Source organism: Arvicola amphibius, chromosome 10 (genome assembly GCF_903992535.2).
Source record: "Arvicola amphibius chromosome 10, mArvAmp1.2, whole genome shotgun sequence".
Lineage (NCBI taxonomy): Eukaryota > Metazoa > Chordata > Mammalia > Rodentia > Cricetidae > Arvicola > Arvicola amphibius.
The window spans coordinates 87,239,716-87,256,945 of record NC_052056.1 but is presented as its reverse complement, the minus strand read 5'-3'; the positions used below and the strand labels follow the sequence as shown (position 1 = coordinate 87,256,945).

The following is a 17,230-nucleotide window of genomic DNA, read 5'->3' as shown; positions in this document are numbered from 1 at the left end:
AACAGGTGGACACTTGAGGAGGCTCCGAGCCCTGAACGAGCTCATCCCAAAACACCAGACCCTCAGCAAAGGTTCTAAAGTCATACAGGATCGCAGAAAAATGTGGCCCATGCAACTGCCTGGGAGGGGCCGATGTCATTGAAGATGCTGAAAGAACTAACTAAAGCCACCAGCAGAGTGTGACGGGCGGGTGAGGTCTCTCCAGGGTATCAGAGAGCAGATGGGAATTTTTTAAAAAATGAAAAAGGAGAAACGAGGATCAAATGGGCACTCTGGAGCGAGAAGTGTAATCACTGAAATGGAAACCCCACTAGAGGAGCCAGCAGGGGCCAAGCAGCAGGAGGAAGAGTCAGGGGACTCAAACACCACGAAAACTTTGTGACTTGAAGATCAAAGGAAGCAGGGGCCAACAGAGTCCCTCAGAGAAACGCAGACACCATAGGATTTGGGGCAGGCACCAGAGAGTGCCAGAGAGGAGAGCAGAGTGAAGCGGGTGTCTGAAGACACCGTGGCCGCCGCTTCAACAGCGGATAAGGTCCAGGAGGAACGCCAGAGAACGCGGGAGGGAGGCAGCCTGGACACGACTGAGTGCAAAGGCTGAAAGGAAGTGAAACCACTGAACACCACGGGGAAAAAAGCAGCCCTTCAGCTCCAGGGCCTGGATAAAGAGCAGACTTCAGAGCCAACCATGGAGACAGAGGCAATAGAGGGGCCACAAAGTGCCCCAGGGGAAAGAATCTGTGCCCTGCATGACTGCCTTGTAAAATGAAGGTGAGACAGACACTCCTGGATAAACAACCATCTGAGCATGTGCTCAGAGGGCCTGCCTCACCAGATGCAGGCACCAAAGGCGATGACATGCACAGATATGTACATCAGTGCAGGCACAAAGGCACATGCATGCAGACATAGTGAAACACACACGCACAGAGAGAAACCTACGCGCATAAATGCACGCACACGCATAGAAACACAGACCTCCACACACGACAGCACTGATAAATTATGGAATTATCAGCAACAATAGAGTTGTGTGCCCTCTTTTTTCCCCTCAATTGAGTTAAAAAGCAATAATATCAAATGACATTTATAGAACTGCATTATTAGGCCCATAACAAATAGAAATGCAATAAGCTTCCGAGGCATACAGGAGAGGGGAGTGACAAAGCTGTGTTGGGGCATGGTGACAAGGCCAGATGGCAATTCAGACTCACAGGGACAAAGGCAGAGGAGTAGACATGGCACAGGACAAAAGCTGTGGGTATACAGCCCATCTCCTCTCTCGGCCTCTTTTAGAGAGGTGAGGTTGATAAAGTAATATTACAGCCTGCCCCCCACCATGTAGATGTGATATGTGTAGCAATAACCACAGAAAGAGGAATAAAGTAATAGAACCACTTAAAAGCAGCGTTTCCGTGTTGTACTGTAATTTAGTAAGAACATAAAATAGATTTTAATATGCTGAAATGCATATAATAAGCACGGGGGCAACCACTAAGAAAACAACCCAGAAAAAAAGAGGTGGAAAACTCATTAGGAGAATTAAAATGCTGCGCAGGAAAATACCCACTTAACTCAAAAGAAGGCGGGGGGGGGGGGGGGACAGGAAACAGACCAAGTGACGTCACTACCTCACTTCAAATAGCTGGAAGAACAAATAGAGGAAAGATCTAGGCCAAAACAGAGAGCTCGATGTCACCTTGAGACAGCTAAGCCTGACACTGAGAGAACACACATTCCAACTGCAGACAGCACATTCTTCCCAAGGCGACGGAACATTAATAAGCCAGGAGACAAACCTTGATATGTTCAAAAGTCGAAGCATGCTGACTGTTCCCATCTTCACCAGTGCCACCCCACAACCTGATCTGCACAACCCCATCTCATCTCCACCTGAACCCACCCCATCTCCACCTGAATTAATCCCATCCCCACCTGATCCCATCTTATCCCCACCTGAACCCATCCCATCCCCACCTGATCCCATCCCATCCCCACCTGAACCCATCCCATCCCCACCTGAACCCATCCCATCCCCACCTGATCCCATCCCATCTCCACCTGAACCCATCCACCTCCGTAAGACCCGTCTCATCTCCCCCAAACCCTGCCCCACATTCACCTACTCTGCTTCACTGCCACTAAGGCCCACTTCACCCCACCTGCCCCACCCCTCTACATAGCCCAGCCTATCCCTGCCATCTGCCCACCCCTTACATACCCCAGCCTATCCCATAGTAGTAGAGATGCTTGCTGTCCTCTGACCCGAAGACCTTTATCACCATGCTGTAGAGATGCAGCCCCTCCACCATCATCCAAGCAAAGGCACTCAGGAAACAGTAGTGCAGGAGGACAGCCAGCACCTGGCATGGGACCTGGGGGTTAAACAAAGATGCAGGATGAGGCAGCAGCCCTGCTGAGGTTTTTCTTCCCCGTGTCTATTTCCTGGATGCCCCTAGTCACCTGACCTCATTTTCATCCCAGGGAGCCGAGGCTCGGTTTCTCAGTCCAAAGTTGTTCTACAACTTCTGACTCTGTCACTCCCCACCCATGATCACTTCTAACACATTCCCTCCCCTGAGTCCCCTGAAGAGACGCCTGGGCACAGAGGAACAGCCTCGGGGTGAGGATCAGCACCTACTCACCGTGCCAGGCTCCATACGGAAACTGATGAGCAGCAGGACCTGGGCCACCAGGACAGCAAAGGACAAGTTGGCATGGATGTGGTAACGCTGGTTCCGAATGGTACTGACAGAACTGGAGACAGAGAGGCCGGTGTGAGTCCCGGAGCTCAGCCTTGACGTCCTATCCCCATTCTGGTCCCCTCCCTACTTCTCTTTAAGACACCATGGGTATCTTTATAGCCCCTGCTCCTTCATGCTGTCGCTCCCTGCTTGGACCCTCAGCAGCTCCCTTTTACTCTTGGCTAGCATCCCAGCTTCTTTCATAAACCCAGCCACCCTGTACAGCCTGAGTCTTTCTGGCATTCCAATGGCTCTTCTAAATTCTCCGGGCCCTCCTCTGTTCCACACCCTCCACCCTGGGGAGGGGGGCGGGGACATTAATCTGAATTCTGAATCAGAACCTGAAAGAATATGCACCTCGTGACATCATGGACACCATCGAGTATAGTAGGGAGGGAAGGAGCCGCTTGGATACAGGAGAATGGTTGCAGGGCCTGTGCCCTTTTATAGCCATTCCTGGCAGGGCTCTGCCTGTAGTCTTGGATGGCAACCAACAAGGATAGCTTCCTAGCCTCCCACCCTAAGATGCTCACCTCGGCACTGTCTCATTGTGCATGGCAGACTGAGCAAGAAAGCATTTAGTTATTCCTTGGCTTTCTTGGTTATTGATGGGCCCCATCCAAAGGCATTTATGCATGACTTGGCCTCAAAACCAGACATCATAGCTTGCTGAGGAGGGGAGAGTCAAGGATGCCTGTGCTAACTCTTGCCTGGCTCAGATCTCTCCCACCCCCCACCACCCGCCGCCAGAACTCCTCAAGTGTCAATATGGGGGGTTTCCAGACCTTTCAAGTGTGTCTAAAACCTGCTAACGCCACTCCACGGGCTCTGCTATTTCTTTGTATCTTCCCTGCACATCAGATTTTGAAAGGGAGCATCACTGGGAGAGCAGTCACGGAGTCACATCTGTACTCCACCTAACAGGGCTCAGACGCACCCCCAGGGTCTTCAAAGTCAGAGAGGGGTATGACCAGAGTGACAGGATGCATGGACATTTCCAGTAAGTTGCTAGCCCTCCTGGGGACACAGGGAGAGGGTGACTCACGACAGTACTGCGAAGGTGACCAGTGTGGCAGCCAGGCAGAGAACTGACAGAGAGCAGCCGACGTAACTGATGGACGACAGCGCCACCTGGTGTCCGCGTGAGAGCTGCAGAAATAGAACAAGGTGTGGGCGGCCGGCCTTCTACCCCATGCCATGACTGGGAGGGGTACCACGTGATGCCATAGTGATGCTGACCACCATCAAGGCCTGCCTCTGGCCCCAGCCACAGGCAGAGGGATGTGCCACACTAGACTTCAAGACTGACATTTCTTACACTTCAGGTTGCTATGCCGGATCTCCTGGATTCCTGACTTAGGCTACCCGACCTATTCTATGACAACACCCCCAGGATCAAGTCCATTCAGCCATGTCTGAATGGGTGGCCTAGGGTAACCAGAGACATATGTCTCCCCTGGCTATGAAATGCAGAAAATAACAGTGAGGGACTTGAAGAGGGGAAGGGTCAGTGGATTCATAGACATAAAGGACTCATGCTAGGAAGACCACACACAGCGTGTTGGTTGAAAGGCTCTTATGATGCACATAAAGTCAATACCCTCTCTGGCCCTCAGTTCAAGAGCATTGTTAGTCCCCAAATTAACAGCCACCATATGCTCATCTTCATTGGTACACACATTGAGTGGACACCCATGTGGTCACCTCGACTGACATCTGTTGTAGTAGACCATCTTTCATGGCATAACAAGACATGTATTAACATAATTTGCATCCAACTAGAGCCTAGCAACCTTTACCTGAGTGTCCCATCCATGCCCTAGTATCTGGTACCCATCTCTATTCGGTTGAGGCTGGTTCTTTCCCATCTGTGGCTCTCAGGGATGGTGTCCCAGCTGCAGTGGATGCCAAGGTCCCTCCATGAAGCTTTCTGGTCCTGGATAGAGCCCAGGTATAGCCAGACCTTGAGAGACACCATAGTTCCCTGAGCAGCTCTAGCTTGGCGACTGTCCGTCATCTTAATCAGCTTTATAGCATTTGTTGACCACAGGCAGGAGCCTGGCTAGGGCTGACCCCAGACTGTCAGCATTCTGTGTCCCATGGAGAAGGACGCACAGCGCAGGTAGAGGTGGGCATAAGCCACCTGGCTGCTGTGGCTGGATAGAGATGCCACCCAGCTGCTATGGCAGGATAGAGATGCCACCTGGCTGCTGTGGCAGGATAGAGATGCCACCCAGCTGCTATGGCAGGATAGAGATGCCACCTGGCTGCTATGGCAAGATAGAGATGCCACCCAGCTGCTATGGCAGGATGGAGACCCCATGACCTCTCATGGGGTTAATCAGACATGGAGTCTACCCCCCCTCCAGCTCAGGTCCCTCATGAGAGTCAACTAAGGAGTCCAGGGCTCAAACACCTCCTCCTAGGACTCAGGAATCTCTGTGTCTCCCATCAGCCACCTGGCTTAGCAGGAAAACGAGGCATATCTGCCCTTCAGGACTTTCATCAAAAGCTCGGGGCTATTGAAGTGACTAAGATGTCAATCACGACAGGAAACTACTTTCCTGGCTACAGGGCAGAACCCAGGGCCTGGGGTCCTAGTGGGAACTGGAGCCATAGCAAGATGCAGTCCCTCTACCAAGAGGCACTTGTAGCCCACAGAGGAAAAAAAACTATTGGGCTTTTTCCCCATCATCTGAACTGGCTGTCAGAAACTAAGGTCCGTCTGCAGTGCAAAGCCAGGCAGGGATGGATAAGAAACCCTTGGACCAAAGACACAGGGCCGGGTGTGACATAGGTTCTCAGGACTGAGTCCTTCATAAACATCAGCCACCAGAATAAAAGGACCCTCTCCCTGGGCTGGGCAAGCCCTGACCCCAAATTGCTGGGGAAAGAAGTAGCTGCAGGCAAAGGTCCCCCCTGTTTCTCAGAAGCATAGCCAGGCAGCTTAAGTCAGCGTCAAGGGTTTTAACATTGAAATTCTTGGGCTTCACCAGGAGGATAGCACCCAAAAGAGGAGGTGAAGGGGTGTGTGACATGTCACCCTTGTTTGAAATGGCTAGAGAGACAACCACCACTAAAGCATGCCCCCATGGAGGCCAGGATCCTAGGGAGACACGGCAGTGGGTCCCATGAATGTGGCTGGTCTGTATGCACCTAGCCGGAGCAATCGCCAAGATGCACGGATTCATTTGAGAAAAGAGAGCAATCTTCACCCTTTGTTCAGAGAACAAAGGGTGCTTGCTGCAGGCTCAGAAGGCATGTCGGTGATGATGGAAAAGCCTGCGTGTGTGCAGGACCCAGGAGACAGGAGAGAGGAAGAGAGAGGCGGGATGTTGGTTTGCTCTCTGCCCAGTGTGTATACTCTCTACAGAATCCACAAAGAATTCCTCCACTTCCTTATGCCTCTTCCATCTGGTCCTTGGACTCCTGTGGGGTCCCCTGTCCATAAGGAGGCCAGAACCTAGGCTATGGTGCACTTCAACCTTGTAACCAGAGCTGCCCATGCTGCCCATCCTCAGCCCTTTGCTTCATTTGGGGCCCTCTAGGGTGGAGACTTCCCTCTGCCCCATCCACCCTGTCTCTGCACCTATAGCCACCAAGCCTATCCTTGCCCTTGGAGAAAGAACCCCATTCTGAAGGCAGCCTCCTCCTGAAATAGGATCCCAAAGGAGGCACGCAGCTTCCCTCTGCAGAGAGCTCCTGCCTCCCCCCACACACAGAGAGCTCCTGCCCCTACCCCCACAGCTCAGAGCAGCTGATTCTTAGTGAAGATTCTAGAATAATACCGGCACCATCCATGTCTCTGTTTCAACTGTGGCATCGTGGGTCTGGCTAGAGGAGCTGATATCAGCGAGTCAGAAGGGGGACCCCAGAGTAAGGAACTAGGCCAGGGCTCCCCAGAGGTACCTGGCAGTCTTGTGCACACTTCCCCTTCATCTCCTGTGTCCCAGGTGCCCTCCTCTCTCCTTCCCTCCCTCACCCTCCTAAGAGCAGTTTGCACGGTTTTCTCTCTTGTTACTCCTAGGCTCACTTCCATGACCCAGGCAGCCCAGGAGCCTCCCCAGAGCCTAAAGAGAAAGAAGCCTGGCAGGGAGTGACCAACAGGGGGGCTGCTGTGGGGGAGAGAACGAGACAATGGGAGATAGCATGGGGGCCAGAAATGAACTTGAAGGGGGAAGCGATGGAAGGGACAGGACAGGAAGCAGGGAAGTGAGGAAGAGGGGAGTCTACTCTGAGACCTCCAGCCTGCATGGGTGACATTGGCATCTGGTATCCCCTTCAGTCACTCTCCCCACTTTATTACTGGGACAAGGTCTTTTGCTGAAGCCAGAGCTGCATGGGTTAGCCCAGTTAGCCAGCTTGCGCCAGGGATTCACCTAAGCCCATTTTGTTTTTCTTTGGGTGGCTAGGGACCTAAATTCTAGTCTGCACTTGCATGGTAAATACTTTATTCACTGAGCCTCTTCCAACGCTGACATTTTAATGCAAAAGGTCCACAGCCCCGGTGCGAGTGGCTAGACCCACCCCTCATCCTCCTTTCTCTACCCCAACCTGACATGAGGACATCCCTAAGACCCTCATGCTCAGAGCGCATTCTGGGCCAGGCATGGAGTTCAGGGGATGGGACTCGGCTGGGCATTAGGGCATGATGGCTGGTTCAGAGACTGACCCCACAACTGAGTGTTCGGGGTTAGGGACTCAAGGCAGGGTGCTGAGGCTGGGTTCCCAGACTGGATGGTGCCCACTCCTCCCCTTATGCTATCTGCCGTGGGCCCTCAGGGAGAAGCCCCCCATGCCCCGCCCTGCTGCAGGTGGTAGAGCTGAGCTCAGCAGACCCACACAACACATGACAAGGAGGAACCCAGTGTACCTCAATAGCTGGCACAGTTGACTTACAATATTTACTGGAGGCTGCCTGGCATGCATAGGCTGAATGTCCTGCAGAAGGAGTCTGTCTGTGCCCAGTCCTAATATATTCCTCCAGCCCCAAGAAACACCCACATGACCCTGGCTACACCACAATCCTGGGACCACGAAAGCACACCAGTCTCACCACTCCTTGCTTCCACGCCTACATACGGGCCCCCTTCATGGCTATATGTGACTGCCCTTATCTTGGATCCAGGCTAGAGATAATGCAATGGTCACGAGTGGGAAAGGGTTCCACGACAGCACCCCACACAACACACCCAGCACCAGCTTCACGACAGCGTTGTGTACACTGGCTGTGCCCTTTCTTTCCCGCCATGGCCAAATTTAGAAATGCAAAAAACAACACAAACAAAAAAAGACAAAACGTGGTGTTGGTTTCAGGGCTGGATCCCTCTGAGTCAGCGACCACAAACTCAGTGCCCTTGAAGTGCCGGGAGAGACTGCAGGAGGTCAGCTGGGGCTCCCCACCAGGCAGAGCAAAGAGCCCCTTGGAGCAGCCAGGTCATTCTCCCTACTACGCAGGAATGAAAAGTGTTGCCATCTTCAGCACAAACTGAAGGGGTGTGTGTGTGTGTGTGTGTGTGTGTGTGTGTGTGTGTGTGTGCACATGTCTCTGTGTGAAAGGCACATGTGTATGGTGCATGTGCACATGAGTGCTTACATGTGGAGGCCTAAGCTTGATGTCAGAAATCTTCCCCCACCCCTCTTCCACCTTATTCATTGAGGCAGGGTCTCTCGGTCAAACCCAGAGCTTTCCCAAATGGCTAGTCTAGCTAGCTAGCTAGCTTGCTCTGGTGATCCCATCTCTACCCTCCAAGGTTGGAATTACATGAGAATCCATGCAGCACTTAAGTGTATTTCTGGGAACGGACTCCAGTGTTCATGCTTGCAAGGCAGGCGCTTTAATCACTAAGCCTTCTCCCAGGCCCTGTTTTACTTTTCTGCAAACCAGAAATCGAGACTTTCGGGTAAAGTATCTGAGTATGAGCTTCTGACGCGATCGCCAAGCCTTCCACCTTTAAACTTCATCAATACTTAAGTGGCCAAGGCCAGCCTCAGACACATTCTCGAGTCTCCTAGGACACAATCCGTCTTGGTGTCTCCTGGGGCATCAGCCTAGAGCGTCCCTCCTAACAGAGGTCCACCAGTCTAAGTTACTACTCACGGATGCCTCACCGTCTGTTACGAATGCACAGAAAGGCCACACTCACTCACCCAGGAAGAAGACAGAAGCCTCCAGAAGTGAGTGCCTAGAAAGAAGCCAGGTGTGGAGAAGGCCTGGAGAGTCCTCAGAGGGTAAAAGAGATGGAGACACAATGGGACAAGAACGTCCAAGGGCAGGCTTGATCCACAAGCCCAAAGGCCATGAGGGCGAATTTAGGTGCCCAGGAAGAAGCTGGCTTAGTATCGAGGAGATGAGGGTCATTTGTGCCTCCTCCTGAAGTCTATAAGTGTGCCCCAGGCTTGGCCTCACTTGTGAGATCTGCCTTAATTTCGTTAATGTTCATGAACTGTTCCTTTTAAGCAGGGATAATTTTAAACCATTTTCAAATCAACCTTTCCTAGCAATGAATAGATGTGAATTTTCTCCCACGAAGACACCCACGGGCTGTCTAAATTTGGTGTCACCAATACTGACTGGTGACAGATTTATGATATAAATGAGTCTGGATTTCCTTCTTCTGTTTTTTTTTCTCCTTTTTGACTTTGGAGATTGGATATCTCTTGGGATAAATGCCAGGCATGAGTGTCCACTCCCTAGAGAGTACACATCCCTTTGTTTTGCTCAGCAGACCCTCCTGGGTAGACCAAAGCAGAGCAGAATATTCCTCAGTTCAGTGGCCCAGCATGTGAAGGACCGAGAGGAGGAAACTCTCTACCCTGGTGTCGTTTGAAATGTCCCCAATAGTGTGAAAGCTCATGTCTCCCTCAGTGAGTCTAGGGGTGCAATTGTGCCTTCCCTGAGTCATCTTTGGGGACATTCAGGTTTCCAGCCAGCACACTGGATGCTCACTTGTTTAACCACCCATAAAGAAGGAAGGAATATCACTGGCCAAGGTACCTTCCCTGCTCCTCTTGGTGTGTGTTTGTTGGAAGCCATTGGCTCATTCCCTACAACTCTAGAGCGTCTTCCTGGGGTTCACAGCTTCCCACTGATCTCCCCTCCAGGCCTGTGGCCTGTGTCCGATGTCCCATTATGCTCCCTTAACCAATGTAGGTTTCCATGTGAACCACATGTCAGCCTCCCCAGCTTGCTCTTCAAAGACGATAATGTGTCCGGCCACCTCCCAGATAGGTGACCAGTTTGTAGACAGTCGAGACCTGTTCAGAGGGCAGCGACAGCTGCCGCGACCTGAGGGCTGGGCGGCCTCTATGTGGCACTCACCTGCAGTGGGACCACTTGCATGAGGATGGCAAAGTTGGTGAGATGGGTACAGTGGCATACTGAGTGGGTGAGGTTTCCCTCTGTGAGCGCACAGCCCTGACTTGACCAGACGCCTTCCCCGGAGCTGAGGACACAACGGACAGGCATGATTAGTGGGAACAATGGCACCCCTCAGCCCCACAGGCTCAACAGCTCACTGGCTAACTCTGACACCAGGGTGCAAACTGTCTTTGGGTATTAAAACTGGGAAGTGGCTGGCACTAGCAAGGCCACAGAAAGATCTCTTCTGAGACAGAGAGAAGCTGGGGCCACTGCCTCAGCTTGGTTCCCTGGGGAAGCACCTAGACCCCTCCCACCCTGGGAAGAAATGTGTGTGATCCAGAGTCCAGCTTGGGAACCCAAACACCCAGGGAATCATGAGTGATCTGAGAAAATGCATTACAGTTCTTAAGCGCATGTCCGGGGACAGATATGTAAAACATAAGGTGTATATAAGTAATATAAAAATTACTAAAATACAGTGCCTGCAAATATATGATGTGGCCTATGTAAACATGAAACTCCTACATAACATTTAGAAATATTGGGCTGGTGATATGGTTCCGTGGCCAACGTTACTCGTTGTGCAGTGATGGAGACCTACATTTGATTCCCAGCACCTGTGTAGCAGCTGGGCATGGTCCTATGTCCTCCTATAAACCCAGTGCTGTGGACAAGTGGAAGCAGGGGGATTGCTGGGATTGCCAGCCCAGCCAATAAGAACGCAAGCTCAAGATTCGAGGAGAGACCCTGACTCACAGACTAAGCTGGGGCAGTATAGGAGGCACTTGATGGCCTCCTCTGAGCATGACATACGCGTGGGCATGTGCAACCACACACACACACACACACACACACACACACACACACACGCACGCACTCTGCATGCACACACATTATTGTCACTTAAAATTTTATCTTAAGGATTTTATTTTAGTGTGTGTGTGTGTGTGTGTGTGTGTGTGTGTGTGTGTGTGTGTTGAGGGCTGGGGATATCTGTATGGAAATACAGGTGCCTGCAGAGGCCAGAAGAGGGCATCAGAGCTCCTGGAGCTGGAGTTACAGGTGGTTGTGAGCTGCCATGTGTGTGCTGGGAATTGAACTCAGGTCCTCTGGAAAGCAATCTGTGCTCTTTACTGCTGAGCCATCTCTCCAACCCCCAAGAACTTATTCTAAAAATAACCCTTGGCCAGTGTCTATCATTACACACAAAACACAGAAATGACACACACAACATCATAATGGTATGCGGGAGGCAACAGCTACCTGGTTTCTGTGAATGCACACATAAATGAATGCAAATTACTGAGGAACTGACAGCCTCTTCATAGTGGTCTCCAAACACTGGGGGAGGAATTGGGGTGGAAGGCTGGGGTCAAACAGAATGTTTGCTTTTCTGAAATGGTCAAGTCTCTAATTGCTGCTGGAGCTATGATTTCTTCTCACAGTGACACCCAGGCCAGTGTGCACTGATGCCAGCCGGTTTATCTTTGCAGCGAGTGTGTTGGCCACTGTCATTTTCTTGTGTGTACTTCTCTGCCCTTTCAAATGACAAGCAGGTATCTTTGTTCCCAAAGACAAACCTGTGTCTCAGCTTGAGGCAGGAGCCCCCAGTCTACGGAGCTGAAGGAGTCTGAGGCTCAGACTGTCTCTGATTTGTATTTTGCTATAGTTCCTACTTCTACCCCGAGGGGTAGGCGCTTGGAGTGAGGTAATCCATGCCCCCATCTTGCACCCCTGACGATATCCATGGACACCCATATATAGCAGTTTTATATTCCAAAGAGGGCCCGTAGCCCTTGTAATAGTAGCCCTGTGGGGGGTGGGGCTGAGAGTGTGGGAACGGGGCCGCGGTGTGGGCACTGCACCTGGTAACTGAGATGCAGGGACCAGCAGCTTTCTGGGTGGTTTTCATGATGAATGAGCCACCTCTTGTGGGAGGTCGGAGGCAACTGACAGAAATCAAAGCCTGGGCCAATGGAACCACATATAGAGGAACCAGATCCCCATCGACAAGGGCAGAATACAAAGGAGTCGTGGGCCCCTCCCCCACCCCACATTTGGATCTAACTTCCCCAGGACCTGGGGAAGGACCGCCATACAGGCCATTGTGTTTTATGCTGCTACTTTGTATGCCTACTTAATGCGAGGATGCCGCATTTCCATTTGAGGTGACCCTGAGAATTAACAGGGGTGGAAACAGTCCGGAGGGTGGACGTGGCCCTCGGCTCTAAGTGAATGGGGCGCAGACCATCCATGAAAGTCATGTCCCAAACAGAACCCTGCAGGTGTGACTCTGCCATAATCAGCCAGGGAAGCTGAGTTCTGAGAGGTGTTACCTCTGGATGGGATGGAAATCTGCTCCTCAGGGAGGTTGTGGGGACGAGCGGGAAGCTTCCCAGCTGCGCACAAATAAATCTGCCCAGAAGACAGCTGAGCCGCTTCAGATAGCATCAAAAAATATGCACAGCCTGTGACCGGGGACGTCCACGTCGTGGCAGCAGTATGGTCACTCAGGTACATAAATACAATGTGACGTATATAAATACAGTAAAAGAAGCAGGCATCAATAGAGGCGGAACCCAAAGAAAATGGTGTAGAACGATGGGACTAAAAACACTTCCATATATTTCCTATGAATGCAAGTGTACATGACACATAAATTATTTCAAAACATGCATAAACTCAGGATAAGATGTAAAAAAAAAAGGTATTTGTTTTCTTAGAAAAAATAAGGTTTGGGCTTTAAAAATGAGAAGAATGATATTTCGAAGCTCAGACGTGATGGTACATGCCTATAACCTTAACACTTGGGAGGCTGAGACAGGAGGCTTACTGTGAGTTCGAGGCCAGTCTGGGCTAGACAGTACATTTTAAGCTAGTTGGTAAAGTGAGGCCTGTCTCAAACAAATGGAAAAGAGGAATGTGGATCTATTAGGGGGCGGGGGTGGAGTTCAGTGCTAGAGCACGTGCCTAGCATGAACTGCTCTGGGTTCCAGCCTGGGTCCCACAAAAGAAATAAGTAAAAGCATATATTCATAAATATTCAATATATACCAAGAGAGTCACTGTATAATTTCTTAGAGTATTAATCCTTTCCAAAAAGTGACCCATGTCTCCTGACAGAATGGCTCCTTAGCCAGTAAAAAGCATTTTGCTGTCAAATCTGAGGATCTGAGTTCAGTTGATCTCTGAGACACACAGGATAGAAGGAGAGAGCTGATGTGGGCTGCAGGTCATCCTCTGATCCCCCCCCCCACACACACTCTGGAGCGATCGTAGCTACACCCAACTACACGTGTACGCACAGAAACAAGTATGTTTAAGATTATAAATAATAAAAAAAAATAAAATTAGAAAAAGTAGCCCAGAATTCTAAGACCAGGGAAGATAGCTTTCAAAACTGAAAGAGAACTTGTTCTCAGACGATCAAGCGATAAACTGAATTTACTTCCAGCAGGCTCGCAATACAAGGAAGGTTAAAGGGACATTACGCCAGACAGAAACGTGGCTCTGCACAATGGCATAAAAATAGCTAGAGATGGGATAAGTGTAGGCGTCCATGGCATGGCCCTGGTCTTGTCTGTAATTGCTCTACAAGATAGCTGATTGTCTGGGGGCAGAAACCAAAAAAAAAAAAAAAAAAAAAAAAAAAACCTGTAAAGATCTACTGATGGCAGTGACAACCTTATAATCGATGGGCAGGAGGAACTACAGGTGCGTATTAATTACATCTTAGAACACTCTTAAAGTCATGCCATATCCATTGCAGCCAGACACGAGGGCATGAAATGTCAATCGTCTGAACAAGGCTAAGAAATGGTCTTTAAAGCCCCACTTTTAATAAAAGAGAATTAAAAGAAAATGGTGGGTGAAGACCCAGCACTAGAAAATACATACTGACGGGGTAGAGCAAAGCCCGGAGGAATCTTTTGGGAATTAAGAGTACTTATTGCTCTTCCAGAGCACCAAGCACCCGCACTGGGAGGCTCACAACCACCTGTACCTCCAGCTCCAGCTGGTCCAGTATCTCTGGCTTCTGGTTATCTCTGTCTTCTAGCTTGTGTGCACATGCGCGCGCGCGCACACACACACACACACACACACACACACACACACACATACACACACACCCTTAATTAAAAATAATAAAAATTGCTTTTTAAAGGGGCAGCGGAGTTGTGTCTCAATGTGATGGAATGCACCTCAGTGTAGCACTTATCCCCCAGGGGAAAGAAGGAGGGACCACAGAGAAGAGCAAACTATCCCAGGCCGCCATCAATCACAGTGGAGAATCTGCACCTCCTCCTCTCAGTTCATCTTTCTTAGGTCTTGTTCACTCTACCTCTCAGACTGAACCAAGAGCCTTGTGCATGCTAAGCAAGGGTTCTACCACTAAGCCAAGTCTCCACAACCCTTTTTACTTTTTGTTTTGAGACAGGGTCTCGCCGAGCTGCCTGGGATAGTCTTGAACTCACTCTGTAGCCTCAGCAGGCTTTGATCTTGCTGTCTTCCTGTCTTACTGGCCTGTGAGTTTGAGCCCAGCTTCTTACTCTTGGAATTGGTTCCCAGAGCCCTCCAAAGAAATTAAAAGATTTAAAGTGACCCAAAGTTTGCATAGAGCTGCCACATACCCTCTTATGTTAGTCTCCAGATGATGCATAATATCCAATGCAATGTGAATGGCATGTGGACGGTTATATCAAGGAGGGAATAATAACAGGCAGAAGTTTGCCCATGCTCGTTAAAGGTGTAATTCCCCCCAGCCCAAAGATTTCAGGTTTGTAGTTGGTTGGATATCTACTACAAAAGTATGGGTACTGAGGGCCGGGTGTGACTGGCAGGACAAGTTAAGAGAACAGTAGCAAGACCAGAAGACCTGTGCATAACTGCCTCTTAATGTGGCCTCACTGACATTTCTGGAACTCCCACCACAAATGTGCTGTTTCCCAGAAGCTCTATAGTATGGGTGTAAACAACTTAGAGCACCTTTTAAAAACCGAGGCTACCGAAAGCACCTTTTTAGGTCATAAAACATTTAATTATAAATCACCAGCAGAAAGGGCTCTAGAAATGCTCCCACTGTGTGGAAGTTAAGCAGCTCCCCTCCAAATGAACCAAGGGACCGGCGCGATGGCACAGGAGGTAAAGGCACTTGCCGTCAGTCAAGTCAGGTGACCTGAGTTCCATCCCTGGGACCCACACAGTAGAAAGAGAGAACTGACTCCCCGGGGTTGTCCTCTGACCTCCAGATGCAGAGCATGGGGAGAACATTTGAAGTGGGCGGTATTGTCCTAGAGCTTGGTCATGTGACCGTACAGCTGTGTTCACTTATCAAAACCAAGAGAACTATGCTTTCAAACTGAATCTCCCTGAATACATAATAAGGAATCATTTGAAAAGTGCTGTGGCTGGATGCTTGTGGTGTGGCTGTCTCTGGGAGCTATCAAAAGTACCTTTTAGATCATAAAATATTTTTAATTGTAAATCTGGGGCTGAAGAGAATTGCACTATGCATGCATATCAATGCAGGCTGATACCCATATCTTGTCTATTGCAACACTGGGAAGACATTCTCTCTAACACACCGACTTCCTTTCTTTGGATGTGTACCAGCAGTGGGTCTGATTTCTTTTCTTGAAGAACCTCCATACTGATTTCCACAATGGCTGTGCTGACTCAGCCCCCCCCCCCCATTTCTCGTTTCTCCACACCCTGGTCAGCATTGCTGTCGGTTGTAATTCGTTTCAGCTGTCAACTTGATGTGACCCAGAAGCACCTGGGAGGAGGGAACCTCAGTTGAAGATCCGCCTCCATCAGATTGATCTGTGGCCACATTTAAGAGGTATTTCTTTAATTGCTAATTGATATGGGCAGGCCCTTCCCACTGTGGGTGGTGCCATCCCCTAGGCAGGTGGGCGTGGCTGGTCTGAGAAAGGTAGCTGAGCAAGCCATGGGGAGTAATCAGTGTCCCTTCGTGGTCTCTGCTTCAGTTCCTGCCCTTGACTGCCCTCCTTGATGGACTCTAACATGTAAGCCAAATGAACCGTTTCCTTCCCTGTGTTGCTTTTGGTCAGAGTTTTATCACAGCAATAGAATCTAACCAGAATGCTGGCTTTTATCTTTCTTTTTAAGAGTCAAATAGCTCACTTGGTAAAAAGGAGTGAAAAGATATCCATGTGTGTGTGTGTGTGGTGTGTGTGTGTGTGTGTGTGTGGTGTGTGTGTGTGGTGTGGGGGGGGTGTGTATATATGTGTGTGTGTGGTGTGTGTGTGTGTGGTGTGGGGGGGTGTGTATATGTGTGTGGTGTGTGTGTGTGGTGTGTGCGTGTATGTGTGTGTGCTATGTGTGTGTGTTTGTGTGTGTGTGTGTGAGTACACAAGAGTGTGTGGAGGTCAGAAGTCAGCCTTGGGTGCCATCCCTTAAGGCACCATCCCCCTTTTAACTTTTGACAGGGTCTCTCGCTATCCTGGAGTTGGCCCATTAGGCTAGACTGGCTGCTAGCCAGTCGCAGGCACCTTCCTGTCTCTGACTCCCAGCATTAGAACTGCAAGCACGTGTCCCCGTGTCTAGCTTTCCACATGGGTTCTGGGGAGCCAAACTCAGACCCCCATGCTTGCATGGCAAATATGTAACTGTCTGAGCCATCTCCCCTGCGCCAAAAAGAAACTCATAAATCTTCCTCTCTCTTCTTGTGGCTGACTGAACTGTGGTGGTCAAAAGGCCGGTGACACAAGAATCCCCTCGCAGGCTTGATCTTTTGCAGAAATGAAAAGAGGCCAGAGTTACTCGACTTGCAATTATCCTCTAGACAAGAGTCCCGACTGCTGGGCACCCAGTGTCTCAATGGCCGCTACAATCTCCTTCTTGTGTTATTGGAATCTGTGCAAAGTTTCCCTAATGTCTTCAATGCCTGTGCCCTAGCCAGCTGTCGGGAGTAGCTTGTATTCTGGGGCTGTGAACATGCCCCCTCCACACTGGTTCATCCTTCTGACGACCCCAGGATTCCCTTGAATTCCACCCATATCTATCCAGGGCACTTTACTAGAAAAGCCAACAATTCCTCCGATTTACAATTCCTAGAGTCGGCTGCTCGTCCCTTGACCCTTTCTCCTTGAAGGTCATA

The 17,230-nt window shown here is 50.2% G+C and overlaps 1 protein-coding gene across 5 annotated transcripts in view; it reads right to left on the bottom strand.

Moving 5' to 3' along the window:
• The window catches only part of Adgrd1 (adhesion G protein-coupled receptor D1), a 118,747-nt gene that overhangs the window by 22,176 nt on the left and 79,341 nt on the right, over positions 1 to 17,230 (bottom strand). For all 5 annotated transcript variants that reach the window (XM_038345416.1, XM_038345413.1, XM_038345415.1 and 2 more), the window contains 4 exons: positions 10,066 to 10,189; positions 3,790 to 3,893; positions 2,646 to 2,757; positions 2,222 to 2,375 (listed from right to left, as the gene is read on the bottom strand). In XM_038345416.1, coding sequence (XP_038201344.1) covers positions 2,222 to 2,375; positions 2,646 to 2,757; positions 3,790 to 3,893; positions 10,066 to 10,189 — 494 coding nt within the window. The remainder of the gene's footprint in view (positions 1 to 2,221; positions 2,376 to 2,645; positions 2,758 to 3,789; positions 3,894 to 10,065; positions 10,190 to 17,230) is intronic.